General features: G+C 43.4%; 2 protein-coding genes across 2 annotated transcripts in view; both read right to left on the reverse strand.

The window, feature by feature from the left end:
• Positions 1–7596: 7596 nt before the first annotated feature.
• LOC118510577 (DNA-directed RNA polymerase II subunit RPB1-like) lies at positions 7597–10671 on the reverse strand. The gene is made up of 2 exons (XM_036052569.1): positions 9137–10671; positions 7597–9071 (listed from the first exon to the last, which is right to left on the reverse strand). Exon 2 carries the CDS (start codon positions 9036–9038, stop codon positions 7731–7733), a length of 1308 nt encoding a protein of 435 aa, XP_035908462.1. The 5' UTR covers positions 9039–9071; positions 9137–10671; the 3' UTR covers positions 7597–7730.
• A 712-nt stretch (positions 10672–11383) lies between these two features.
• The window catches only part of LOC118510576 (cactin), a 58587-nt gene continuing 43969 nt past the window's right edge, over positions 11384–26001 (reverse strand). The window contains exon 6 of the transcript XR_004906040.1: positions 11384–11521. The gene's annotated coding sequence lies outside the window, so the exon portion shown is untranslated. The remainder of the gene's footprint in view (positions 11522–26001) is intronic.

A 26001-nucleotide genomic window follows, 5' to 3' on the forward strand; every position in this document is an offset into this window, starting at 1 on the left:
TCATAGTGCTGAGTGTGTTTAGCTTTTAAATGATTTCCTATTACGTCCGAATGTGTGTATTTCAGGTTGAGTATCGATTATTAAAACAGTGTTTATCAACTTTTATTGATGAGTTCACTCGACATTCAAGCTCATTTTTGGATAGAACAATTTAAATGTTCTTGAGTTCATTTACAAAAGTTCATGTAAGCATTGTTCATCTGGGTTATCTGTAGTTTCTTTCGTTATAAAATAACATTTTTGCATTTATATTTACTACAAAGTTAGATGTTATTTGCCTCTACAAAGTATCTCAATATCTTCACCAAACCAACATTAGACGAAACATTGTGCGATCGATTTTAATTGAAATGTCAAACGAAGGTGGATCCCAATGGCAAGAGTAATGAGGCTATAAAGTAGACCCTCCTTCGAAATTTGGGAGCTCACCGAAACAATCACCGAGCAAGACAAAAAAAAAAAGACGCAGCTTCGAAAAACCAACAAAAAAACTGGTCTGAACCTTCCGGGAGCTTAAAACAAATACAGAAATTAATTTCATAATTTATGTTCGTACAGCTTCATTCCGGCAAATCCCACGATGCACGCATCCATCGGCGCCGATTATTCATCCCGTTTCATTGGGCTTGCAAACTCGCGCGCCCTCGGGTGGCAAGTCGCGAAGGCGCAATAAGTAAAGGGAATCGGCCGGTCAATTACTCCGCCTCGAAGACTGGCGAGTGATCGAGGAAGTGAAAATAATTGAAAGCTTCTGGCTAGTAGCCAGAATGTGGCAAAGATTTGTTTTAAAAAGTCCCCGTTCGATTCGAGCCCTTCCCTTCGTTGTTATCGAGGCACCAGTTTACAGGGGAGTTCAATTTCGTACCTTTCGTTTCGATAAAACGTGGTTGCTACCACCACCACTCGAGGGCATTTTGCCCTATTAAATGTGATAAATGGTGCCGATCGATGCCGGAGGCTTATCGATGGAATTGGTACGGGCGAGCCGGGTGCCGGCCAATTCCCGGAACGGTGTGTGGCACCGGAGGTGATCGAAATGGTAGCACGGAAATCGAACCCCATTAATAAAGGTGAAAAAATGGCTTTCTTCGGGCGGTGTTGTGCTCGTGAGTGTGTGTAGTTGCTTGGTGGTAGCACACTTTTTGACACATTTGCGAAGAAGGATCAATGGTGGTGGTACTTTGCTAGTTACCTCAGAGCGAGAGAAAGTTTTTCTCTCAAGTGTACTGTTGACAGATTATTAATATTGTTAAATTGCTCTGTAGTGCAAAAAAAAAATCATCAAATTTATAATCTATGGCCTTTTTATCGTAATAAAAATTCTTTTCCAAAATTTGAATGAGCTCTTGGGAACTTGTGAAGAATTTGTAGAGCGCAGAATCAATAAAGTGGTCCAGGAGTTAAAATTCAGATTTAAATCAAAAACTTCCTCGACGAATGACTTCAAGAACTTGGTATGGTTAACTTGTTTGCGTCATTGATTATCCCTAGTTAAAGACTCAGTCATGTTTGGTCCCGTATATGTGAAAGCACAATGTAGAAGCCACTACGAAGATGTAAGGTGATCTCACCATCTTCGGCGGGCTGGTCATGTCATGAGAGAGACACCTGATGACCCAGTTCGAACTCGAGCTGCTGTACCGTGAGCAGTATCGAGGACTTCTTCAGTAGGCCAAGACCTTGAAGCTTATAAGTAAATAAGTAAATGCTCAGTCATTCTTATTAAATGCGAGCCACGTTTCAACCAAGCATTGAACCTTGATCGAGCAGTTCATATTGACTGGTGTCTTACTGATCATTCTTAGCGATCACTTTCTTGGGTTTACATGATGAACAAGTAATGTTCCAGCCATTTTTAAACTCTGATCAAGATTATGTGCTTAATTTACAGATAGAAATGGACTCCATCGTCTACTCTTTTTGTGTAGAACTGGACAATTTTTCAAACATTTTAAAACATTTAAAATGACAGGATAATTCGGTTCAGTTCTACCAAAGTAAGGTGGATTGTCTAGTGCCTCTTGAATGGTGACAAGAAAGGGCGAAGAAGTCTGGTTTTACATAGAAACCCTGTACGATGCTAATATTACTCATGTCTTTATCCCAAAAATACAAATTCCTGTTTAAGTTGGCTTGGATGTACGATATCATTCGCATCTAATTCCTTGTAACATCTGATCCAAGTCTCAAGACATACCAGCTATTCAAAGCACAGTACACAACCACAATCAATTCAAACGGAAGCTACTTCGGATGCATGTTACCATCGGTTCAACAACATATCGAACAGAATATACCCAATGTTACAAGCTTCGATACTAGCAACAAAGACATCAACATATTCTTGCAACAACTTGCTCCATGATTTCTTATATGTGGACATGAAATTCGACCCGATTTCCCCACAGAGAAACATACGTAGGTACGTACGATCGAACATGCATTTTCCGCCTCGATCGATTGTTCGGCTGTACTGTAGGCACTGCGGATGCTACTTTTATCACCTCTCATATCGTTACTTTTATTAATCCTAAATGTCCGCGCGGTAAGATTTATGCAGTATTTGCACTGCCGATTGGTTTTGCAGTTTAATTTATGCACACATATTGTGAAAATGGAGAGAAAAAAAAATGATACAACTCCTCACGATCGGCGAAAGCTTAAGACAAAAGATGCAGCTCGGTTTGGTTCACTGGCGATGAGGCATCGAGGGGTTGGTGACTGGAGGATGAGGACAAGCAGCAGACAACACGCATCATAAAAACAACAACAAGTGTCGGGGCGCTTTTCCAACCGTTCGAATGACCAAACCACGCACACACACACACACGTATGCCGGGAAGGATTCCGGCGGGTTGTAAATAAGAGATTTTATTTTCATTTCCTTCGCCGTCCCGAAGGGCGTAAGAATGTTGCTGTTGGTTGTGCAGCTCGATTTCGTTTCGTCGTGCTCGATCCATCCAAAGATCGTCAATATGCTGCCGGGCAGTTGCGGTGTATCCGCTTTCGTGCCGTTGGCCGGCTCGTTCGTGGCCGGCGTCGCACATATACCCATGGTTGTCTGTTGTCGCTCAATAACTAATTGAAACATATTTCGTCGGTTTGGTTCGGTTCGGTTTAGTCTTCAAATTAAAATACTTCGGTCCGATCGTAAATCGATCAGCCAATCGATCGACTTTGGTTGCCTCCAGCTTGAAAGCCGGGTTTGCGATTCCCATAGCGTTGAACGTTTTACAGCCTGCGAGTCGTCCATTCGAACTCCCGGTCTTTACTTTGTATGTTTTGTGCATCTTATTCTGCAATGGTGTTTGGTGTATGTTTTTTTGAACCTTAAACGTAAAAAAATTGGACCGTTCGGTGAGGGTACGGGATCGCTTGATGCATCCATCCGTTTTTTTGCTCACATTTGCGTGTGTATCCATCCGCTGCTTTTGTGTTTTTTTGTGTTGCGAAAGAATGGGATTATCCTTGTGCAGTGCTAAGGGGGTTAGGTTCAATTTCTGTTGCTGCTACAAGATGGACAAACGGCGGTGCAGAAGCCCAAAGCTATTATCGGGCTGAGTTATTCTTGCAATTACCGGATCGATCCTCCCATCATCGCGTTGCGATTGGATAATGAATGTTGGCGTTGTTTGTTTGGAGGGGTTTTTTTTCGTTCAAGATGCATGGAAATGTGCATAATGCATCTTGCTTTTTCTATTACCTTTTGCGGTTGTGAGTTACGGACGGGACGAACGAAACACTTTTTATCTCGCCCAATTTATCAAGCAACTATGTTATAAATTCAGAAACACATTTTATGATCGAAGGAACCGCTCGGAAAGACAGAAAAACTGACAGCTTCATTTGTGTGATGATGCGTCAGTACGCTTGAAAGGATTTCCGGTAGATGGCGCTACCAGATGGTAGTGTTCGTATTGATTTATCTTCAAATTAATTGAATTATGAATCTGACTGGTACTAGCAAATTAGAAGAGATTGAATATTTATGGTGTTTAGCTGAAGCAAGCAAACAGGCTCTGAGATAGTAATTTTGTAGCCATTTTTGGATCATATTTCAGTAAAAGAAAATTAAATCTGGAGGACTTTCCTCAACATGAAGCGGACAAATTACCGATACAACTAAACTGAAGTGTGACAATTTTTTCGATACTGATCTGATGTGAAGTAAACAGTTTATAGATCCCGATGTACAGCAATATTGCTGACTTGTCATTGCTTCAACTGCCAATACTCTAACAGCTTTAATACCTAAAACACTATTCTTTTGATTTTTGTTGTAACCAGACCTTCCTTTAAACTGTCATCTCCATCTTAAGGTTGATTGGCTGGTTTGTTAGTTCATAGGAACTTTGAGTCTTCAAAGAACTGCGGCCCACCATCAGGTGATCTGAAGCCAAAGGTGGAAGCTACATCGGTCTTCACACGGCTGAAATCGATTTCTGCTCGAATCTTCTAGCTTTAAAAAGACGAGATATTGAACAAAGGGTAAAATTAAGTCTAGGAAGTCATTTCTGACAGGCTGAGACCTCTGGAGGTTGAAGTTCAAGAGAAAAAGATGAAGATTTCAGAACTAAGACTATTCACTATTAGGTCTTCGCTTAACTGTCATATTAAACGGTAATGAACTATTTTAAAACAATCCTCCTAATATCTTACACATTGACCAGGACATTTCAAACTTAACCTTGTCTAGAACACTTTTCTCAACGACTTTTTACCTAGTATGAGTCACCACACAGTGACCATGTAATGCTAGTACACCGGTCAACGGAAAGTACGGAACTGAAACATCCGCCGAAAGAAACGACCACCGAGTACGTAATCAATTTCACTTTGTTTAACTGCTCCACAAACAACACCTCTGGACACGGCTCTGGACGCCCGAGAAGATCCAAAAAAATTACACCAAGCAAACCCCGTCATATCAACGTCGATCGCCGGAACGGGAAAAAAGATCCAACAACCAACCACAACCCATTAGGTGACAGGTTGGTGCGCAACCGAATGTGTTGCGCGGGCCACGAAATAAACCATAACCATTTAGCGGTCGAATTATACATTCCCCTGCGGCACGTAGCCGGAACGCTGAGTCGTGCGTAAACATCGTGAAGGAGGTGGTCCCGTTTCGGACGCGGACGCCGACAGCTGTCACCGCCGCTAGTGTCTGATAAGCCAACGGAGACCCGGTGCGCCTGTGTGTGGAGAAGCAAAACACGGAAGAAGTGGGCAGTCCTTGAACCCTAGGCGAACTGCATTATAAAATGGTCCCGGCGCCGGAAAAAGCAGTACACTTCGCTTCCGGCTCTCATCGACTTAGGTAGCTTCAGCAGCTTTAGCCCGTGCCACGTTTCCACGCTGCGTGTGTTCGTTCCGGTTCCGGTGTTATACGTTATACTTCCGTTGTTACGTGCCTGCCAGGAAAATGAGTTCCTCTCTGCTACACATCGTTCTTGGAGCAGTTTTGCTGGGTCTGTTGGTTACGTCGATCCACGGATTCAACGATAAGACGTACTTCGATATGGCAGAATCAGAATCGCAAGAGTACGGACCAACGGTGATGGGTGAAGATAATCGGCTACCCTGCCCGTATGCCGTCCACGGCGTTCGTCCACCACAGGGCGAGTGTGGCGACTGTGGGTTCGTGATTGTGGAGAAGCGTCATCACTACTGCATCCCCGGCAAGAGCGTGATCAAGGTGCTGCGCCGTAAGCCAACCTGCAACTGCAAAACGCCGAACCATCACGGTCATCTCGGGTCGGGATTCTACGCGTCGGAAAGCAAGCTCGTCCCGAACTATGAAGCACCGGCCACGAACGCTCAAGGACCATCGCCAGTTGCGGTTAGCGGTCCAGGATCGGAACAGGTGTCGAGAATGCTGCGAACGCTCATGAACGACTCCAATCGGGGTAGCAACTTTGGAGAGTCTGCCGGGGAGAAGTCGGCTACCCCACAGTACCGGAAGCTGGAGGCTAGCAATGCTCCACGAACCTTCAACTAAACCACGGTAACCACTGGACTGGACCGAGCGAGTGTAAATACCTGTGACCTGGGATTGGATGAGATGCACGATACACGTGTTTTTGTTATATTGGTCATAAAAGTAAGCGATAAGAAAGTAGGATAAGCTTTTTGTTACGAAATAAATTATTTTGGAGCTGCGCAGCTTTACTGGGAAACTTTACGTCTTGGATTGGTGGAATTCGTTGCAGTCTGGACTACATTACCTCAAGGTATAGCAGTGTGTTGTCATCTTTTTGATTGAAAGATTTTTGCAGACAAGTTCGAACTCTTCTCAGTACTAACTCCAAACTTTCTTCGTCCAATAAGATATACATCACGACAACAGCAACTTGAGCCCGTACGTCTATACTGCAAATTGTTAAAAATCTTCAGTCAACAATCGGTAGAACAATCTGTTAATATCCATTTCTTTGCACAATTTTGCCTTATCCTTAGTATAGTCGATAGCGATATTAGACTGGTTGAGAATTCTCGCTGAATTACAGTTTTCTATATTGAAATAGAGTTGCACATCGTACCGACATGGTTGTGTCATTAGTGCATTTGCTCGGGACTTCACGACTTCTAATCTCCGACAGGACATACTCTATTTGATCATTGCAAGGAACCGTTTAATACAGGACTTCGTATCTTTTCTGATCAAATCAACTATGTGATCGATGAGTCCAAATCGATTGTCTTATAGCGTGTTTTGTGATCTCTCATGATTTCTGATTGCTAAATGCTTGAAACGATGTTCTGGATAATAGTCAAAACTATTTAAACAACTCTGGTTGTCATATCTTTACTAACAGAGGACACATTAAGGCTATCATCATACCAGTCATCAAACTCACGCCTCACTAAGAAGTTACTCTTTGTCATATTCGTTCTGGAAGAAACTGAGAAGATCACAGTGAACTCGTTGGCTAGATCAGATATAGTAGGTCCTGTTTGAGATTAGAAGTCATGAGATTCTAAGTAAATGTCCATCTCAGTCTGATGTGCTACACCGCTAGCAGCTTATCGGAAAATGGTGTTCTTCTGCTTTGGCACTACAGCCTCGAAAGGTCTTGACCATCCATCCTTAAAAAAAAACTCTGGATTTAATCCCATGTACTGCTACGTGATGGCCAGCACCAGTATTGCCTCGGTCAACGAACCACCCAATTCCCAACTATCTCCGGTTAAAAGAAAGTAGGATATCTTGAGTAAAGTGTACCGAATTGTATACTAAAGAAACTAAAGAAACAAAAAACAATTAAGCATGGTTGGTATCATCACTGCCCCATGCTTATGTACACATTAACTCACGTGTACGGCGTCATATGACGTGTTGCGAACGAACTACTGATAACATTTAACCTTGCACACGTAAAGCTTTCTTCGCTCGTTTTTTTCCAGAGCTCTCGGACACGTTTTTACGCAATCACAAGCAACGTGTTGCGAGCTGTGATCACAATTAAAAACACTGCCTCTGAAACACGAGTCCTTTTTTTAATGGCGCGAAAGATGTTGACGTCTGATAGAAGAGTGTTTGAAGAATTTCAAAACATAGAACCGTTAGCAATAAAACAACCACCAAAGAAAGTGTTTCATTTTCTAAAGAACCCCATTCGGTAAATTTATTAAATCACCTAAAATAAATAAGTTTACTTTGACTGCTACAAAAACCTACACTGTCTATTACTGTCTACGATGGCCAGCTCGTTCGGTTGCGTCTATGCCTAGTAGTTGTAGCCATGGCTGGGTCGATGACGCTCAGTGCACGGGCAAGGCTTTTTCGGTGGCTTCGGGTAGGTTGGGGCCGGTGCCTTCGATTCGTAGCTGGCCGGAACGTACGACGGTGGTTTCGGGTAGGTCTGACTGTTGTACGTCATGGAGGGATAACGTGGTGGGACGGTGTAAGGAGCGTAGGTTGGGTGTGTGGTGGTGTGATAGGTGTAGGGCCGGGCCGTGGTAGGATGGTTGGGACAGGGAGTCGGTCGGGGAGTGGTGTAAGGGGCTGGGGTGGTTGGTTTGTGGCACGGTTTTTCCGTCGCAGAGTACGTGTCCTTCGGTCCACCGTACTGCACACGAGCGTAGGACTCCTTCGGCTGGGTGTACGCCATCTTGGTCTCGTAATTTTCGGCCGATGCTCCGTACGTTGGTTTGTGTGGTGGGGTCTGCGGTGCGTAGCTCTTCTTCGGTTGGTCGTACTGCTCGGCCGATGCTCCATAGGCAGGTTTGTGGGGCATGTAGTTGTTCTTGGCCGGCTCGTACACCTCAGCCGATGCTCCGTACGCAGGTTTGTGAGGTACGTAAGGCTTTTTGGGTGGCTCGTAAGACGGTTTCTCCGGTGCGTAGGTAGGTTTGTACGGGACGTGGGGCTGAGTGCAAGGCTTCTTAGTTGGCTCGTAATGATCCATCACTGGCGCATGGGTAGGGTGGTATGGTACGTGGGGCGTGTAAGGCTTCTTCGGGTACTCATAGGTGGGTTTCTCTTCGGCATGGCACGGCTTCGGGGTCGGCTCGTACACCTTGTGCGGTGGTTCGGTCGGCTTGTGACACGGCTCCTTCGGCGGAGTGTACGGAGCTTTGGTACATGCGCAGGGTTTCTGCGGATATTCGCAGGGTTTCTTGTGCGACTCGTACGGTGCATGCGGAGCCGGATGATGCTTCGATGGGTCCATCAGTGAGCAAACGATTTGATGGAGCAGATTTTTCGACAGCTTCGTATGTGCGTCCGACGGTAGCTGTACGCAAAGGGACAGTGGCAACCTCTTCTCCGGACACTTGGGATCCTTGCAGTGGACCTTGGGCACGTAATGGTCTGGCATGCGTTCCTCACTGCTTTCGTCACTGCCGTAGTGGTTCGGGTAGTAGGGAGTGGTCGGTGAGATTCCTACCCGCTTGCTGGCGTAACTGTTCGGTGGTGGCGAACAGGCACGATCCGGTGTGCTTGCCTTTGCACCGTACATCGGTTCCTTGCTACAGTTGGCCAACCGCAGCAAGATGACGATCAACGTCGTGGTGAAAATGGTCGCTACCTTCATCTTCAACCGATACACCGAGTTGTTCCAGGAAAACTAGGGTAGGTAGAAATGGAAAATTGGAAAATCGAATCCAAGAAAGGTTCACGAAAGGTAGTCACCTTCTCAGTAGCTGCCAAGCTAGTTCAAGCCCTTGTTGTTGAGTGGATGAAAGTTGAATGTTGAGTATGACTCTTTCCTCAACCGGGTTCGGTTTATATAGTGCACACGCAAAACTTGCGACTCGCGTTACGCGTTACTCAAGTGACGCGCACGTACCTGCGAAGGCAAAAAAGAAAGAAAAGCGCGCAGGTTCGAGGGTTACTAGTGTAGCAGACCGGTACCCGTTGTGATAAGGGGAAAGAGAAAGGTGTGATGTTTTGCTTTTTGAACTCGGGTCACATTCTTGCCCCTAGAACGAACGAACGTAACGTAACGGTTGGCTACTGTTATGACTGTGAATTATTTAAATGGGAGCTTGTGATTCAACTAAACAATTTTAAGATGATGTGTTATTTAGTCGCGAAGTATGTTTAGCTTTTGATAAAAGTGTGAGTGTTAGGTTACATTGTGCGTGGCTGCAACAGACTCGTAAAGTCCTTCAAAATGCAAGGCGCGTGACGTGTATGGGAGTTGCATTATAAACACTGCACTAAGCCATGTAGCATGAGACATGTAACATGAGGTAACAAGCTTCAGTTAAAAAGTGATATAATAACTATCTAAACAGCTGAAGGTGTATCTCCACACTAACCCTGATCCTATTTCTAATTGCATATATAACCTGCTTAAATTCTATAGATAGAGAAAAAGTTTACCAATCGGAGAAAGTGACGAAACTTGCCCTATAAAAATTGGATCGAGATTGAAACCTAAAACTCCTTCTCCTATTTAATCTGCACCATTACATTCCTTACGCGAAAACAGCGTTAAGCTGAGCGTTTTTTCGTGGAAAAAAGCCGAAATAAAGTAATCGACAGTAGCAAATTTCTTACTTCGCGGGCACAATGTGTAATGAACGTGACCGTAGTAGATTTGTGCGGTGCAGATAAAAAGGAATGATTTGAAGCAACCTTTTCTAGAAGAAGTTTAAGGTGAAAAAATATGTATAAAATGTACATAAAAAGCGATATAGTTCAGTATGTTAGCATGGTGGTATGGAGAAGTGGAGAGTTTTTTAACCGAAAACTATATTCGCTATCAAATTGGGGCAACAATGTGTGTAACGGTTGCTAGCTTAATATTATCGACGTAAAGAACCTCCTAAAGAATGGGTAAAAAATTAAGCTAAAGCTTGTTGACAAGTTTGTTGTGAAATAACTCACACAGGCAGCGATTGTGAGCGAGGTTCTACTAAAAGGGAAAATAATTTGAAAAACTTATGTCATAACCTTGAATAAGCGCCATATTGTGAAAAATAATAGAAAATATTATTTAGTTGTTAACAGTAAATTAGATAAGATACGTTTCAACTTAGTTTAAATGTTATACAATCCCTGAAAACAATTACATGATGCATGTGAGATTGCTATAGTTTTCGGATCGAATTTCATCCAAATAAAAGAAGACTGCTTGCTCCACTGTTGTGCAGCAGCTAGCAGAGCTGTAGGATAGCTTGCTCCACCCAACGCCCCACACGTGTTGCATAATGCACGGTTCAAGTGCAAATATGTTGCAAACATGACCGAAAGAAAACTAAACATATAACTTCTTTCGTAAGCAACCGTGGGGCAACCATCGTGGCCAGGGCGGCAAACACTTACTACTACTGTTTCCAGCATGAGACGTGCGTACGCTTCTTCGTTCGCAATTCTTTTCTTTCCCCTTTTTTCGGGGGTTTGCGATCGTTTACGTTTACCAGAAACGTTTATTATTTAAATGCGGTAAGCAAAAGCCGAGCCGAGCTGAAGACGAGGTATGCCCCCAAAGTGGGCGCACTTTTTTCGCGCGTAACCGCGTACTGCACTCGAACAAGTTTTCCACGTGAACAGTGGCCGACCGACTGGGTTTGAAAAATTCACTTGTGAACACTTCTGTTTAGGTCCCTCGGAAGAGTGAGAGAAGAGAAAAAAAGTTTAGTCACGTACAGTTCGGCACGGAGCAGGGGCTGACATTGAAAGGCATTGGTAGGCAAATCATATATCGGTCAGCGGAAGTAATTCTCGTTTTTCGTCGGACCTCCGCCAAACTAGAACAAACGATAAGCGTGAGTTGAGAGTTTTTCTTTGACCAACTCGACGGAGAACATTACTGGATGCAAAAACTTAATACTGGCAGGCGGGTGAACCGCGCAGATGGCACGTTTCGAGCGGACTCCCGGAACTGGTGTAACTAGGGCTGGGTGAGGTGTTACTTCCAAGCGCCGTGTGCGGATGCGCCATTGCCATTGGACTTATCGCCGAACGGCGGAATATGGTTGGACCATCAGCCGCAATCGGTACTATCAGGAAGGACAGAAGTTCGATAGAGAAAAGGAGCGTTGAGCATGCTTTGCCGTAGCGTGAAATCTACAAATGGAAAAGAGAATGAGTCATTAGTGTAGTGTAAGCTTAGGACCTGCTCCACTGGATGCTATATTCAATTTCCCTTTTAGTAAATGTATCCATGACCAGTCTGTACTTGATCACTTGAGTCTACACTACACAGCAAGACCAGGAATCGAGTGCCATCCAGATCGGAATTCCGTAGTGAGGCTGAACTACCTATCTTTCTAACTATTTGGTATCAATAAATTTAGTAAGCCAATAGATCTAGCCGGCATGATCTAGTAGTTCGTGAAGCTAATATACACCTATTTACAGCTACAGTCGAATCGCTCACCGTTTGCTGCGACTCATGAGCTGCTTGCTTCGATTTGCGTGCCGTTTCTATCGAACGCGCGATATGACGACCGAATCACATGCCGTTACCATAGAATCACGTGCCGATATACATGGATTTTTGATTACTCCTGTATGCAGCATTTGGTGTAATGAACAGACCGGTTAGTTCGTTACCATTACAAAACATTTCGTCGGCATTTTTATACGACAAACGGCTAATAAACCGTAAATGACGAAAAAATGTGTAGTACAATACCAACATCGAACAGTATCGCTCGCTATCGAACACAAGACTAGCTTGTCACAATTTAGTGGTGATCTATACATTAAACTAGTGGAAATGAACGGGTTTGAATGGCGAAGAACATTTAGAAGCCATTAGTTCATGAGAGTTCATGAAGCCATTAGTTTACATTTTTCTTTTTCAATATTTTTCATTGAATTGCATGAACTAGTTTGTATGTATCGTTCATTTTTGCTTTGACACAATATGTAAAACACGTGTAAAATAGTTAAAGAAAAAAAACTATTGCTTCGAGAGAAGAAGCCAATTTGAAATGTGCTAACATTCACAAATCCATAGATACCGGCACGTGATTCCATAGTAACGGCATGCGATTCGACCATAGGGTCGCTCTTTCGATGGTAATGGCACGCAAATCGAAGCAGGCAGCTCGGGAGTCGAAGAAAACGGTGAGCGAATCGACTGTAACTGTAAACAGGTGTAAGAGAGAGATTGACATCCCTGGGCAATTAGTTGAGATGAGTCCAGGGCCAATGCAAGGTAGTTTAGAGCGTTTCGTAGTAATCAGGAATAGTTGCAGAGCAGTTCGAAGTCATCTGGACAGGTATGAAGTAAATTGTTGCAGCATGGAGTGCTCCCAAGTAATGCAGACGATAAGATAAAGTTAGGAATAATCTTGAGATTTCCTGAGCAGTCTGGACAAGTCTGAAGTAATCCAGAATAGTTTCGAAAAAAAAAATTTGGATCTTGATCATGCGAACTTGGACAAAAAACTATAGGCTAGAGGCAAGTTTATCGATCCTGAAAGTGCAGGGACAAGATATTTTATAGAAGTTAATATTTATGAAGACGAAAAAGTAGCAATACGGCCAGGCCGTTCTTTATGAATAAAAAAAAAGACGATAAGCTCCAGCTGTAAGTTACAAACTCTAAAGCTCATCATTTAACTTCAAGAATGATTTTCATAATAAAAAAACTTCCTTCATCTAGTATTAAATAGCATGCGCTTCAATTGTAGTGTTTCGCACCTTGATTTGTATTCTGATGCATCTTGCAAGCATCAATGCCCATAACACCCATATCCACCATAAACATCACGCTTTGTTATCGGGATGGACCTCCACGATGGTGGTGGGAAACAAGTTGCAAACGAATCTGCAGCCCATCATCACCCACAGGTCAGGTGTGTAAGCTGTACAAGGAACCTCAAGCACACCCAGCACGCCCCATGAAACCAAAAACGATGGACCATGCACACCATCGATGGAGGTCTCGACCGTTTGGAGGTGGATCGTCTGGGCAGCCCAACGTCTATTTTCGATCCAAAGCAACGGGATGTAACTCGCATGTCCGGCCGGCATGCAGCGAGATCGGTACAAAATCAATGACAAATGTCAGCATGCCGGTTGCCTTCTAAGGGTTCGGTCGGTGTGGACGTGACTGCGTGTGTCATGTGCAATAAAAATGGAAAAATATGATACTTTATTTCGGTACCGGTATAAGCATTCTTGACGGAGGTTCGCTTGCGATTAAATTGTTGCGTCCAGCTTCGGTTTGAAGTCACATAAAAGGGAATCCTTTGGAGAGAGGGCAAAAAAGGCAACCCTCTTGGTGCGAGATGAGATGTTGCTATGACGAATCTATCTTCGGGCGGGTGTCTGCTAGCTTGATATGACAAACGCGTATCGTTGAGAGTTAGTTTTTTGTTACTGAACCCCAAGCAGGCGTTGAATTAAACTGTTTACTCATGCCAAGGGTGATCCAACAAGAGATCGTCTCTAGGTGATGATGGATTTTAGGACGATCAATCATATACGGCAACAAGTGATCGCCGTCGTAATCCATCAAGCCAAGAAATTCTATTTGCTGACACTTTAGCAGAATTATTAAAATTGTACTTAAATAAGTTCAAAAAGGCTACATAACCGTGCTTAAGAGATTATCTCATCTAAACTCCCTCAAATCGCCCACCAAAAGCTACCCAACCGGTAGCGAGATGGATGTGCGAGAAGCTGTTAAACATTTTTCCACAGCCCAGCTTCACACTACCACTCGCACCGAAAAACAAACCAAAAAGAAAAAGGTCGCTAAACATGCAAATAAGAATTCAGCTAACACACACACACACACACACACACACACACCAAATCCCACAAAACGAGTGATTTATTGAGCATGGACCGCGTTGACCGCAGTGCGCAATATAACATAATTTCACCCCAGTTTCTGGTGGGGCGATGGTTGTCGCGTGTACACCCCGGTCCGGCGATGTAAAGTGATCGTTTCGAAACGCAGCAGAAAATGATGTTCGCCGATCTTCGTTTTTTTTTTTTGCTTGTATATGGTTAAAAATTTAAATGTGTCCTGTTCGGCGTTGGAAGCGGTTGGAACGAGATGGACCGGAGCAGCAACCAAAAAGACACCATGGCATGCGATGTCACGGCACTGGGCGAGCAGTCAACCAAGCTCAACCAACCATCTCAGGTGTCAACAGTAGTTGAACAAGTTTATGCAAATTCTGGTAATTTTTCATAACCTCATTCTTGGCTCACGCAAATCGCACGCGAGGTTATGCGTGCACCGTTCAGTGGGGGATTTTTTTTTCTTTCTCGAGATGATATTTGAGACATGCTTTTTGCTTGCCGACTAAAATTGGATTGGATTGTTATTTTTAATTTGACAAATGATTAATCTCCAACCAAACAGTGTCAGCTAGTGTCGCGCGATGTTTGTGAATAGAATTAATAAATGACTTCCAACCCGTGCTGCCATTAACCCGAAGATCCCATGCTTTTAGCAGGGTTGCACGTCCACGATCAACAGGATATTCTATACACAGAAAGAGAGATAGGATTTATTTGCCCATCCTACTGCTAATCGCCGCTGATCGGAACTGTCATCACCCTTCTGCAGCAGATCACATTCATCACTCAAAGTTCAGTTGCATTTGCACCCGGCAACACACTTTCTTCCCACGCCAGCTAAACCCACAGAGAAAGAAGAGCCCCGAAAGCGAAACCCGAATATAAAACACAAATTCTTCCGATTCCTTTGCCCGGATGCTCACGGCACCGAAGTTTGGGTAAATATTTTCATTAGAAAAATTGAACGAAAACATCCTTCACTACCGTGGTGCTGGCGGTGTTAGATATGCCGGTCCTCTTGAGCGCACCGACCAAACCCCCGATCTCGAGTGGGGTTTACCGTTTGTGAAGTGTCCGAGGTCTCGAACACCCCGAAAAAGAAGCATCCAACTCCATCGAATTGTCATTGTGCGGTGGTTACCCCCCCCCCCCCCCCCAAACGGCACCTTCCTTACACCTTGCGGAAACTTTTCCTTTGACACCTTCCTGACACCGGCACAGCTCCGAATAGGAATAATTGTATCGATAAATACCGACAGTCAACAAGAGAGAGAGAGAGAGAGAAGCAGCAAAAAAAATCCTATCGGTATCATCACTTCCTTTGCCTGTGCGCGCTTGTTCGGGTCTTTTCGGGTGTCTTGAAGTCTTTTGATCCGTGATGCTTCTAACAGAGCGAAGCAAAAAAAACGGTGTTGTATATACAAAACGTTCATCGCAACAACGCGCTTAAGAACGTCTGGGCGGCTTCACCCGCGGCAACATAAATTCCGACAAAAAAGCGGGACCTACACCATTGTCCAATTGTAACAACAACATTTGCCGGATGCCCGTTGCCCGGCTGTGAGTCATGACGGTGCGGAATGTGCCGCGGCGGCGCGCAATGGTCGCCGTCATCCGTCGCTGACCGGTGCGAGAGCTCCCGCTGTAAGGAATCGGGCCGGGCGTTTACGTTTACTTAGCGCAGTTATTTTTGGAGGTTTAGCCGGGTTTTTTTTTTGTTATTATTTACGTCCGTCGGTTTGGACAGTTGGCGGTAAAGCAAGTGCTGTCTTATGAGCGGTTAGTGAAATGTTTCGCGAGGTAAGGATTGGCCTGTGAGTTTGAGTGTGATGTTATTTTCTTCCTTGTAAATTGTTGTAAAAAAAAATTATCCAATGTTTTATTTGCTTTCATAAACAGTAAAACACAACTTATCATTTGTTTTTTACAAAAAGACAAAAAATATTTTCTTTAATTCATAAAGACACGTGAACTGAGTAGTAAGCACAAGTAAACAAAAAAATTCCTTTGAAAATAATATAAATACAGTGAGATAAGTGAAACAAGAGCTCAAAGAAACTAAAACAAACAAAAAATACAACTTTATTGATAATAATACCATTTCTTTGTTTTGAAGAGCGCAAACATAGTTTAGGATAAAATTTACTAAGCAGTAATGAAAATAATGTAATATGCGCAATGGAAAAAAAACTTAAACCATTAAAAATAAAAAAATAAAATAAAAGTTTAACAAAAAAGCACATGCTTAGATTGAAATTTAATAACAAACAAGCTAGCAACAAAACAACGTGTGAACCAAAAACAAAATTTAAAGTAAAAAAAAACTACATTTTACGAAACAATAGAGACTTCGTGAAAAACAATAGTGAGGTAAAAAAAGTCAATGGAGAAAAGTAGTGAAAAGGATAAATACATAGACGATGAGATGAGAACAGAAAAACTAGAGAATAATTATAAGAAAAAAAATAAATAAGAACCGTAAAATTGTCAATACGGCGTCAAGCCGTCTAACTCAAAATATAAATAAACCGTAAAATGCATAAGTTATACACTATAACTATAACTTATAAATTCGAGAAGAATAGGATAAAACTGATCAAGACAAATGAAAATAGAAGACGAAAAATGAATAAAAAATCTTTATGAAACTTCCAACGGTACCTTATTCAAATAAATAGAAAGTACAACAAACTCCAGCCAAACTGTTCCCTGTTTGGTTGAGACAAATCAACCGGACAGGAATAAAGCCATCAATACTTCACAGAGGTTAAATTGAGCTGGTTGAACTTCTCGTTATGCCACGACCCGGCGATTGCCATGCTCCATGCGCCACGAAAAGCACCCGACCAGCCAGAGCGCCATATCGAATGGATGATAAGTGAGCCTAGAAAAGACTCGCTGTGCATGCTCCCCGTGCTCCCCGGGCACACACAAACACCCTCACACACACTTGGACCACTTGCGGTGCGCTAAACTAGGTGCGATTTCCAAACCTCCCCGTCAAGCGACGGCCAGCCAACCAAAAAGCAAACAAACACCCCCGGGGAAAGAAATATGAAACCGATCGAACGGTTGTGTGTTGTCCGCTGCGCCACACGGTTGTTTCGTTAATCCATGAAAATTTCCTTATTTAATCGTTGTTCACCCTTCCAAACGAATCGTGCCGTCCCCCACAATGGCAATTCCTAGGCTGAAAAATTGACAAATTGTTTCCCCCAAAATTCGGCAACACACACGCGGGTATGCATCGGACACTACACGGGTCAGTCAGCTCGGCAGGAGATCGAGCGCACCACCGAACCACGAGAGGGCGCTCCGGTTGTGAACAAATTACTCACCAACAAGCCACAACAACGGGGCATCATCGATCCTTGACCGCCTGCCCGACCACGGGTTTTCAGCTTTTCTTGCTTTGATCCCCCAACGTACATCGGACACGGGCGAAACGATCGGGCGGGATCGTTCTACAGATTTCTCGCGCCAGTTTACGACGGTAATTAATTTGATAAATTAATATGTTAATGGTGGCTGAGCAGTACAAATAGGTCCGACCGATTGCCGAGCTCATTTCTCATTTTGACTTTCCCCATTGCCTAGCATTCCACGAGTGGCGACCTGCACACGTAAAGCAACCTGCCGAAATGGTTCGCATCAGTGTTCACGATCGTCACACGAAAATCACGATCACGATCTCGTTTTTTTTTTCGTCTCAGCTCTCTACTATCAGTGTGCTATAAGGGTCTAGAACCGATCGGCCGAATCATAATGGTAGCGCATAGTGATCCATGCTAGAAGCCGGCTAGAAGAACGAAAGACTCAAACGCTCGCACAAGCGACGAACCGTCGCCGATCGTTCGTTGTGGTCTCCCGCCGGGAAGGTAACGATTTTTGAAGATTTATCGATTCGAAAAGAAAAATCGTCTTCCTTTCGGTGTGGATGAAAAAAAGGAAAAATGGGAGGCCAGAGGAAGAAAATACCAGATCATCTCGCGCGATCTAGATCATGCGCGGGAAACAGTCGTTTCTTCAGTGAGAATCGGTAGTGTCAATTAGCTGAGCCGAACAGGATTAGAACAATTGTATCACTAGCGATGCCGATGTCACGTTGCGTTTTCCCACCGTAAAGCTGTGCATTTTATTGTTGGCGCTAGGTTGGAGCACGGTGGTTGTGATTATTGGGCGCATCCGGGACGTGTCTAGGCGATCCGAGCTGGTGGTAGCCAAGTGTCTGGAATGTCATCGTTTGTGGGCACATTTGGAACCGAGTGCGGATTATGAGCACCCGAAGCACGCTGTCTAATTGCTATTTATTACCATTTTTACTACCGGGTCAGAACGTACGGCGATTGTAGTTACTACTAGAAGAAGATGTTTTAGTTTGACGATGGCTTCATGGGAACAAATTTTCCCCACCAGACTCCAGACGCATCTCGAAGCTCTCATGCCTTGATGTCTGACGCCTGATCGAAGGAAGGAAAAATTAGTCAGTTTTATGCTAGACCTCACTATCTCGCTCGATTCATCCCGCTCTCCGTGCTTGGCTTCAACAGGTGCCGGACCGAAAAACCCTCCGGGTGTGTAAGAGCCATGTGCGATTGATTGACCCCGACCGTCGATAGGGAAATAATTTATTACGATACGAAATTGTGCGCTCAAGCAGCAACAACATTTATGACGGTGTTTTTGTTGTTCGTGGTTGTTCGGGAAAAGGCATGCTTACCGGCTGAAAGGTCTTGATAATGGGTGCGCGACGGCGGTGTTTAATGGGCGTGTGTGTTTGGCCAGACCTTGCCCGCCCGGTTTATTGATAGGTTAGAGTAGGTTGTTTGTTTAATTTTCCGCATGCCAGAGCCGCGCACCACACGCGCCTGTACGCGCAACAGGTGTGGTGATGGTGTGGTGCGTGTTGCCTAGGCCTGCGTCGGCTTTAAACGTTTTGCTTGATTAAGACAATCGTCCCAATCTTGATAAGCTTCATAGGACGGGGGTTTTCGGCACAAGGCACTAAAAGCAAACCAAAGTGAGCCATGAAATCGAGCAGCCTGAGAAAAGCTGAGCTTTTCCAGAGTGGCGTAGATAAAACCGACGGAGTGGACTCAACCTGTGGAGTTTAAATAGTTCGATAAGAATTGCAGATGATCGATTATCGATCGATAAGATTGAAAAGTTCTTTTCGGTGTGGAATTTATGGTGCGCGAAGTACAAATACTGTTGCATAAGTAACTAGTTAATAATTTGTCTCAGCCTTCCCTTTGCTAATTATTCCAGAGACCTCCAAGGACTGTTGTTTGAATTCTATATCTAGCAATTATTTTACAAAAATGTTGCCACCTTTCTCGCATTATCCTTGGGACGAGCTATTTTTGTTAGCTAATTTTGAGCCTTGAAGATCAATTGATACTTCGTCTTGGTCAAGGCATAATCTGACTGGTTTGGACCCGATGACCCATTAAGCGATGCTGAGGTCAGTCAGAAAACTGTTCACTATCAGTAAGCTATTTTTCACATGTGCCTTCAGACTTCATTCTGAGTCACATGGACGATTTCATTTTAGACGAGGATTCCCCCGTAGCAGGGATTATCTATCCAACTACGTGTATCATCAAGTCTAGTAAGTTATAACCCAAGTAGCAGAAGACTGTTTTCCATGATATTCTTCACTGGTCCGAAGGAAATCTCTCTCTCGAACAAAGATGATGGACTATGTAGAGGATCGCTTGGATCGTGCGAAGGCCCAGTTTTTCACGACTTTCACGATCGCCAACACGACTTGGAAAGTTGATCACAAAATTTTGAAATCTCAATCGTGACAATAAACAAAAATAAACCACAGCAGTCCTGAACAAAAATAAACATCTGGTAGCATATTTTTATCACAACTCCATGCGGAACCACCTCCTTGGAATGTGGGCAACCATTAACCTGCGCAAGAATTATTGTCTATGAGTTCCCATTAACCACCGCGACAGACAGAGGCTCCACAGCATTCATAATGCATCCTCACACATTTATTTAAAGCTCGCAACCAATCGCCCAGCTGAAAAGGCAACACCCGGAGGCACACAACTGTAACCGATTTCACCGAGATCCTTTTTCACTGTCCACCACGATCACTGTCTCAACGAAACGGTTTGCCTGCGAAAAGGTCCCGGACAGCGTGGTTACGTGGTGAAATATGCATTCATTTTTCAGAATGTTTTTGCTCAGCAAAGCAAAAAACGAGAAGACTTTTAAACCATACTACCCCTGCAGCTACTTCTTCTCATGGTTGCAATGGAGCCGTTTTTTAAAACGATTTCCGAACCCAATCCAGAAGCCAATCGATTCGATTACCGATCTCTCTTGCACACCGGACGACAGACGCAACCCCCCAAGAACAGCAAAGGCAGGCCACGGTCTACGGGTGTGCAAAAGTATCCCGCCGGTTTCGAATCATCGTTACCCATCGGTCATCGGACACGGACGGAAGCCACCAACTGCAACTGCAACCGATGACGCTCGGTTGCACCGCTGGGTGCAATCTTCACGCGCTATTTTCGGTTGGCAAAACAGCGTGCTGGCGAACCGTTTCACCGCGTGCTCCCACATGCCGGGTTTGTGTTAATAATAAAATAAATTTTAGCACATTGCAAATTATCATTTGACAGTTCAGGTATCGGGGCGTTCTCGGTGAAATGCTCCATCCATCTCCACCTATTTCTGCAATGGCAGCGGGATTTATGGCATTCAATTCTAACCCCCCCACTGAGCTGTGATCTTAGAAAACCTGTGCAGAAATCGAAGAACGTTAGGGGTTTTAGAAGAAAAAAAGCCTAGAGAAACCCCAGGTGGATTGTGTTCGTCGAATCGTTTGACGTTTCGAGCCCCACATCCGATGGTCGATCGAGAGCCGAAAGGCTATTAATTTCCGCACAATTGCTGACTCAAATCGATTACAAATTTATTTACACGCACCGCAGGCTCCCAACCGAGTGATGGGGTAGAGGATGGAATCCATCCCGAAATGCCGCTGCCCCGGGCCTGCTGCACTGCCAAGCCATTCCACGTGATTATATAGGGTGGATGTCGAGGGACGGGGAGGAGTAGGAGTTGAGGGATCAGGAAAAATGTTTGACCTCCCCGCGGTGATATGGGTTCAGGTTGGGCTTCACCTCTGTTTTCAGCTAACTCTTTCACGCTCAATAGGGAGCATAATTGCGCTGACGGGAGTATCGACAGGGAAGGGTTTTGCTGGCCGATCGCGTTCGGGATCATTCGCCGTTTTCTGCAGTATGATGGCACCAACATCACAACCTCATCAAACTGGGTGAGCTGAAGCATTCAGTCGAACGAAGCAGACTCTAGCTCTAGCGGCTTAGGAACCTATTTTTCTTTTTCGATTTAGAGAATGTGCTCTAGCGCCACCTCCCGTCGTGTGGCTGAGTAGCGATCGTTTGTAGCCTTTAAGTACCCGTGTAAAGAATGATAAACTAGCAAAGGGCTTTGGGGGAGAATAGAAAAAAAAGAAGAAGCGAAAAGTAAAGTCACCTCAGTAGGGGGTGAATGCAGATCGGTGGTTGGGGATCTAGGTGGATAATATTGGAAACCATCTTCAAGTCGTCTGCAAGGGAATATGATACTCGTCATCAACCATCATCAGTATTAACGATGCACAGCTTAAAAGGGGTTTTGATCTAGTGTATTTGCAGCTCAAACTGGGCATTGATCGTTGACACGTAATTAAGCCAAACTCTCGTAGCTTACGTTACGTTGTTGTAGTGAGCATGAAGCGTTGTCTCCTGGAATAATGGAAAGCTGCCTTTTAATAACGGCCATGGGAAATGGACTTGTTTATTTCCTCTTCAGTCTGAGAATAGAAAGGACTTTACAAGTCTTGAAGTTGAGAACCCTGGGGACAAATTTTATGTTCTATGAGTCAATCCAAATCTTTGTTTACTCTGACGACTCCAGCTCTTATAAATGGTTTGAGGCGTTCCTATGCAGAAGCTTATCAAATGATCGATCAAGTGGCACAAAGCTTCAAGCGAGGCATTTTGACCCAGGTGTGATGTACACTGACAGGTACCTTTGAAGTCGTCCAAAACACCACCTAATTTGGGTTAAAAGTCAACACCGACAACAACATAGATTTAATGAGACTCCCCTCCGAAGCATGGGCTCTGTCCAAAACTAATCAAAGCATCGTTTGAAGGACTCAAGAGCAAGATGTTCAGAAGGACTTTAGGCCTAGTATTTGTGGTAAATAGATCTTAAAATTGGATTCATCAGCTGTCGGTGAGCTGATCATATCATGAGAATAGCACCAGACGACTAAGTTTTGCAAGACGTTGACATGAAATGATGTCAGTGATGGAACCTAATCGGGTCCCTGGATAATGAATTGGTAGTCGACGACACCGGACTGTAAGAGGTAAGGAGGACGTTCTGTAGCAGGTCAAGACGGCTTCATAGCATCATACTTCAGTTGTCATACTAACCCATTACTAACTAATGATGTGCGAGCATACTAACACATTTTTGCTGTAGACTGTACTCCAGTTTCTTTGCAAAATTGTCTTTTGTCTGCAATTTTATCAAGCTCAATCAATCGGGGTTTTTCCTACTCTGCTCACTAATTATCTTCCGGTCAATCTTTCCTTTGTTTAGCTCTCCATAAAACCACCCATCAATGAATGTCACCTGGCAAATGCTTCCACAACGAAGTTTTCCCGGATTTCCCAATGGCAACAATGTACGATCGCGATCGAAATCGCGCTCGGCACGATTCCAACTGCCGGTGGGCTTAAGCAAACCTGAAGGCCCCTTTCGATTTTTACAACTTACATTCCTCACGGGCCTTTTTGGCGTCGGCCCTGGACCGAAGTGACTGACAGGACTCGTAAAATGTAATCAGCAACGAGGCCGTGTGCTCCCCGCTACACACACACACACACACACGGCCATTCGCATGAAAAATTAAACCCACAAACCGATGGGAAAATGCGATGGATAAATATGCACGACCAAAAAAACAAAAAAAAAAACAAACTCCTATGCCACACGTGGAGGGAAATGTTGCTGATACGATAGAAGAAGGTGAAAAAAACAATTCCCTACCTGAGCCGTGGTCTGTGTCCAACGTTCGATAATAATTTCTTAATTGAGAAATAGTTTTTTCCACGACTTGACGATTCGTTCGTCCTTCCTCGGTCCCCGGGTTTGTTGGTTTCTGGCGCTCGTGTATCAGCGAGCGAGTGGTGAAGTTTGTGCCGAAGAAATGAAACCAACTTGGTGGGTTTATTAGAACAATAAAATTTCATCAACCACCAGACCAGCCACGAGCTTCGAGGCGGGCCCGAGTTTATGAGTGGCTAGAAGAAACGACACACTTGCATCGACGCGGTCCGGCACGCTCGAAACCAAAATTGAAACGTTCGGGAAAGCTCGATGGCTGTGTGAGTGTGTGTGTTTTCCGGCTGCGAACCAAGCCATCGATTGCCATCTGTCTCTGCTGTCACCGGGTTTTGCGGAAAACGTGAACGTGGAATGAAGACGGTACGGTTGATTTACGCGACAGTTCATCGATAAACAGCACGTGGTAGGAGAGAGAGAAAAAAAAGCTATTTGGTTGGTGAGTGAACCCAACAAAGTCGTCAACACTTTAACGGATTTTGAGGTAGAATCGATGGTCATTTTTGAGTACTTTGAAATATTCATAAGGTTGTTTCAAACTGCGGCTTTGAAAGGATAAATTAAAATTAGAATAAATCGTAGAATAAAACATTAATTATTATTTGTGATTGCCTTTCAATACTTGGATAAAATTGATTGAACGCAATCCTGACCAAGAATGGCCAGGTCTTGGAATTGGTATGGGTTTGAACTTCCAATGCCATAGAAGAAAATGAACAACAGTGGATTTGAAAACATACAACAGTTTAAAACCGATTTTCAAACTACTTCTTGCGATACTTCTACTACCTATAATCAAACCCAAAATTTGTAAAAGCATCCTTTACATCTCCACTTCCTACGTCTTATTTTATAGTTGAATATTTGTTGGCAAAATTGTCTTCAGAGTAAATAAAAATTAATGAATAAACGGTTTGTATTATTGAGCAATCAATCGATTAGTTGAAAATCGGTATCCTAAGCTGATAATATAATTTTGTTAATTTATGTGTTCTTACTTCATTGTCCCTCGGTGTATACTGTTAAATAAAAAAAAATGTGAATTTTCATACAAATAAACAAGACTGTAAACATTTAAACTCAAGTCGGTAGAGGTGAAAGGCAACTATTTACATGGCACTTCAACCATTTTTGGTTTCTTTGGCCTTATTTTTCCCATTACTAGGTCCAGTCCCAGTTGGTCCTCTGAAATAGGATGTAAAATAAGTGCAATTTCATTTAAAATTTTATACAAAACTATACTGAACAAATAGGAACACATAATGTTAAGCGCTGGGGCGGCCCGGTAGTGCAACAACGACGACGATCTTCACGCGGCAGTACCGAGGTTCAAATCTCATCTGGGCCGTTTCTCCATAGAGAGGATTAACTATCCAATTATGCGGTATCCAATAAGTCTAGTAAGCCAGAAATGGCAGACACGACCAATAAGGTCGCTAAACTAAGAAAGAAGAAGAATGTTATGCTCTGAAGGGCATACTTAATAATACACTTGGTTTTTTGAAGTACATTTCAACTCAACGGTGAGTTGAATGTAAACCAAACTATTGACCGCATCAATCCCAGAATATTCAAGCTAGTATGTAAGATCACCAATTCTTTATCTACATTCGAGCTTGCCCGAGATAAGGCAAACACCAAGGAGGAAAAATACTCCGATAATACAGCTACGAGCCGTCTTACTCAATAATAAATAGTAAATTGGTATGCAAGATAGATTGGAGCTGACAGCATTTGAAGAATAATAAGATATTGATAACATTTACTGATAATATCGGAACCTGATTTACATACAACATCAGATCCTATAATTAATAATAAAAAAAAAACAATTAAAAGGATTTCAAAATGACTCTAGATAATGATGTAGTATAGGAAGCGATCAACTTAATGTACTACACACAGATGCTATAATTTACTTCAGTTGAAGTTACGTAGTTTCGCTATTAAAAATAATAATAGAAATACTTGAGAGGCATGAACATAAAATTGATATTACGGTATACAAATTTAATACGCAAAGATTGTTTTTTACGGATCATTTTATATACGTTTAATTTTAATATTAATACCTAATTCACAACCACATTAATCGTTTAACAACAAGCTACCAAATCGAACAATAACCAACCGTAAAGTGCTACAATTGTTGTAGCCCAACAATAAATACAAACATACATCAGCGAAACATAAATCGTCCATCTCTTTAACACCGGCAAAGGCTTTCCACTCAGTTTGAAGCATTAAATCAGTTAAAGCTACAAACGGGTACGCACGGTCCCCTTTAATTTCCCCGTGTAGTATGTTGCTTGCTAATTGCTTTGGACCGAAGCGTCCTGATCCTGCAGGCAAAAAAGACCAGCGCATGATGGACCCCGCAAGATAGACATTGTCTTTGATGTAACGAGGCTGTAATGTTTCTTCCCTTCCCTTTCCAGAGCATAATCTATGCCTATCCTACCCATACGAGTCATTGAATAATGTGGTTGGTGAAGAAAAAAAGAACTGACCTAATAAAAATATCGATGTAAAAATTCTTCCTGGAGAGAGAGACTGTGTACGAGTGAGTGTGTGTGTAAAGAAAAGCAGGAAAAAGGACGACGGAA

Source organism: Anopheles stephensi, chromosome 3 (assembly GCF_013141755.1).
Source record: "Anopheles stephensi strain Indian chromosome 3, UCI_ANSTEP_V1.0, whole genome shotgun sequence".
In the NCBI taxonomy this organism is placed as follows: domain Eukaryota; kingdom Metazoa; phylum Arthropoda; class Insecta; order Diptera; family Culicidae; genus Anopheles; species Anopheles stephensi.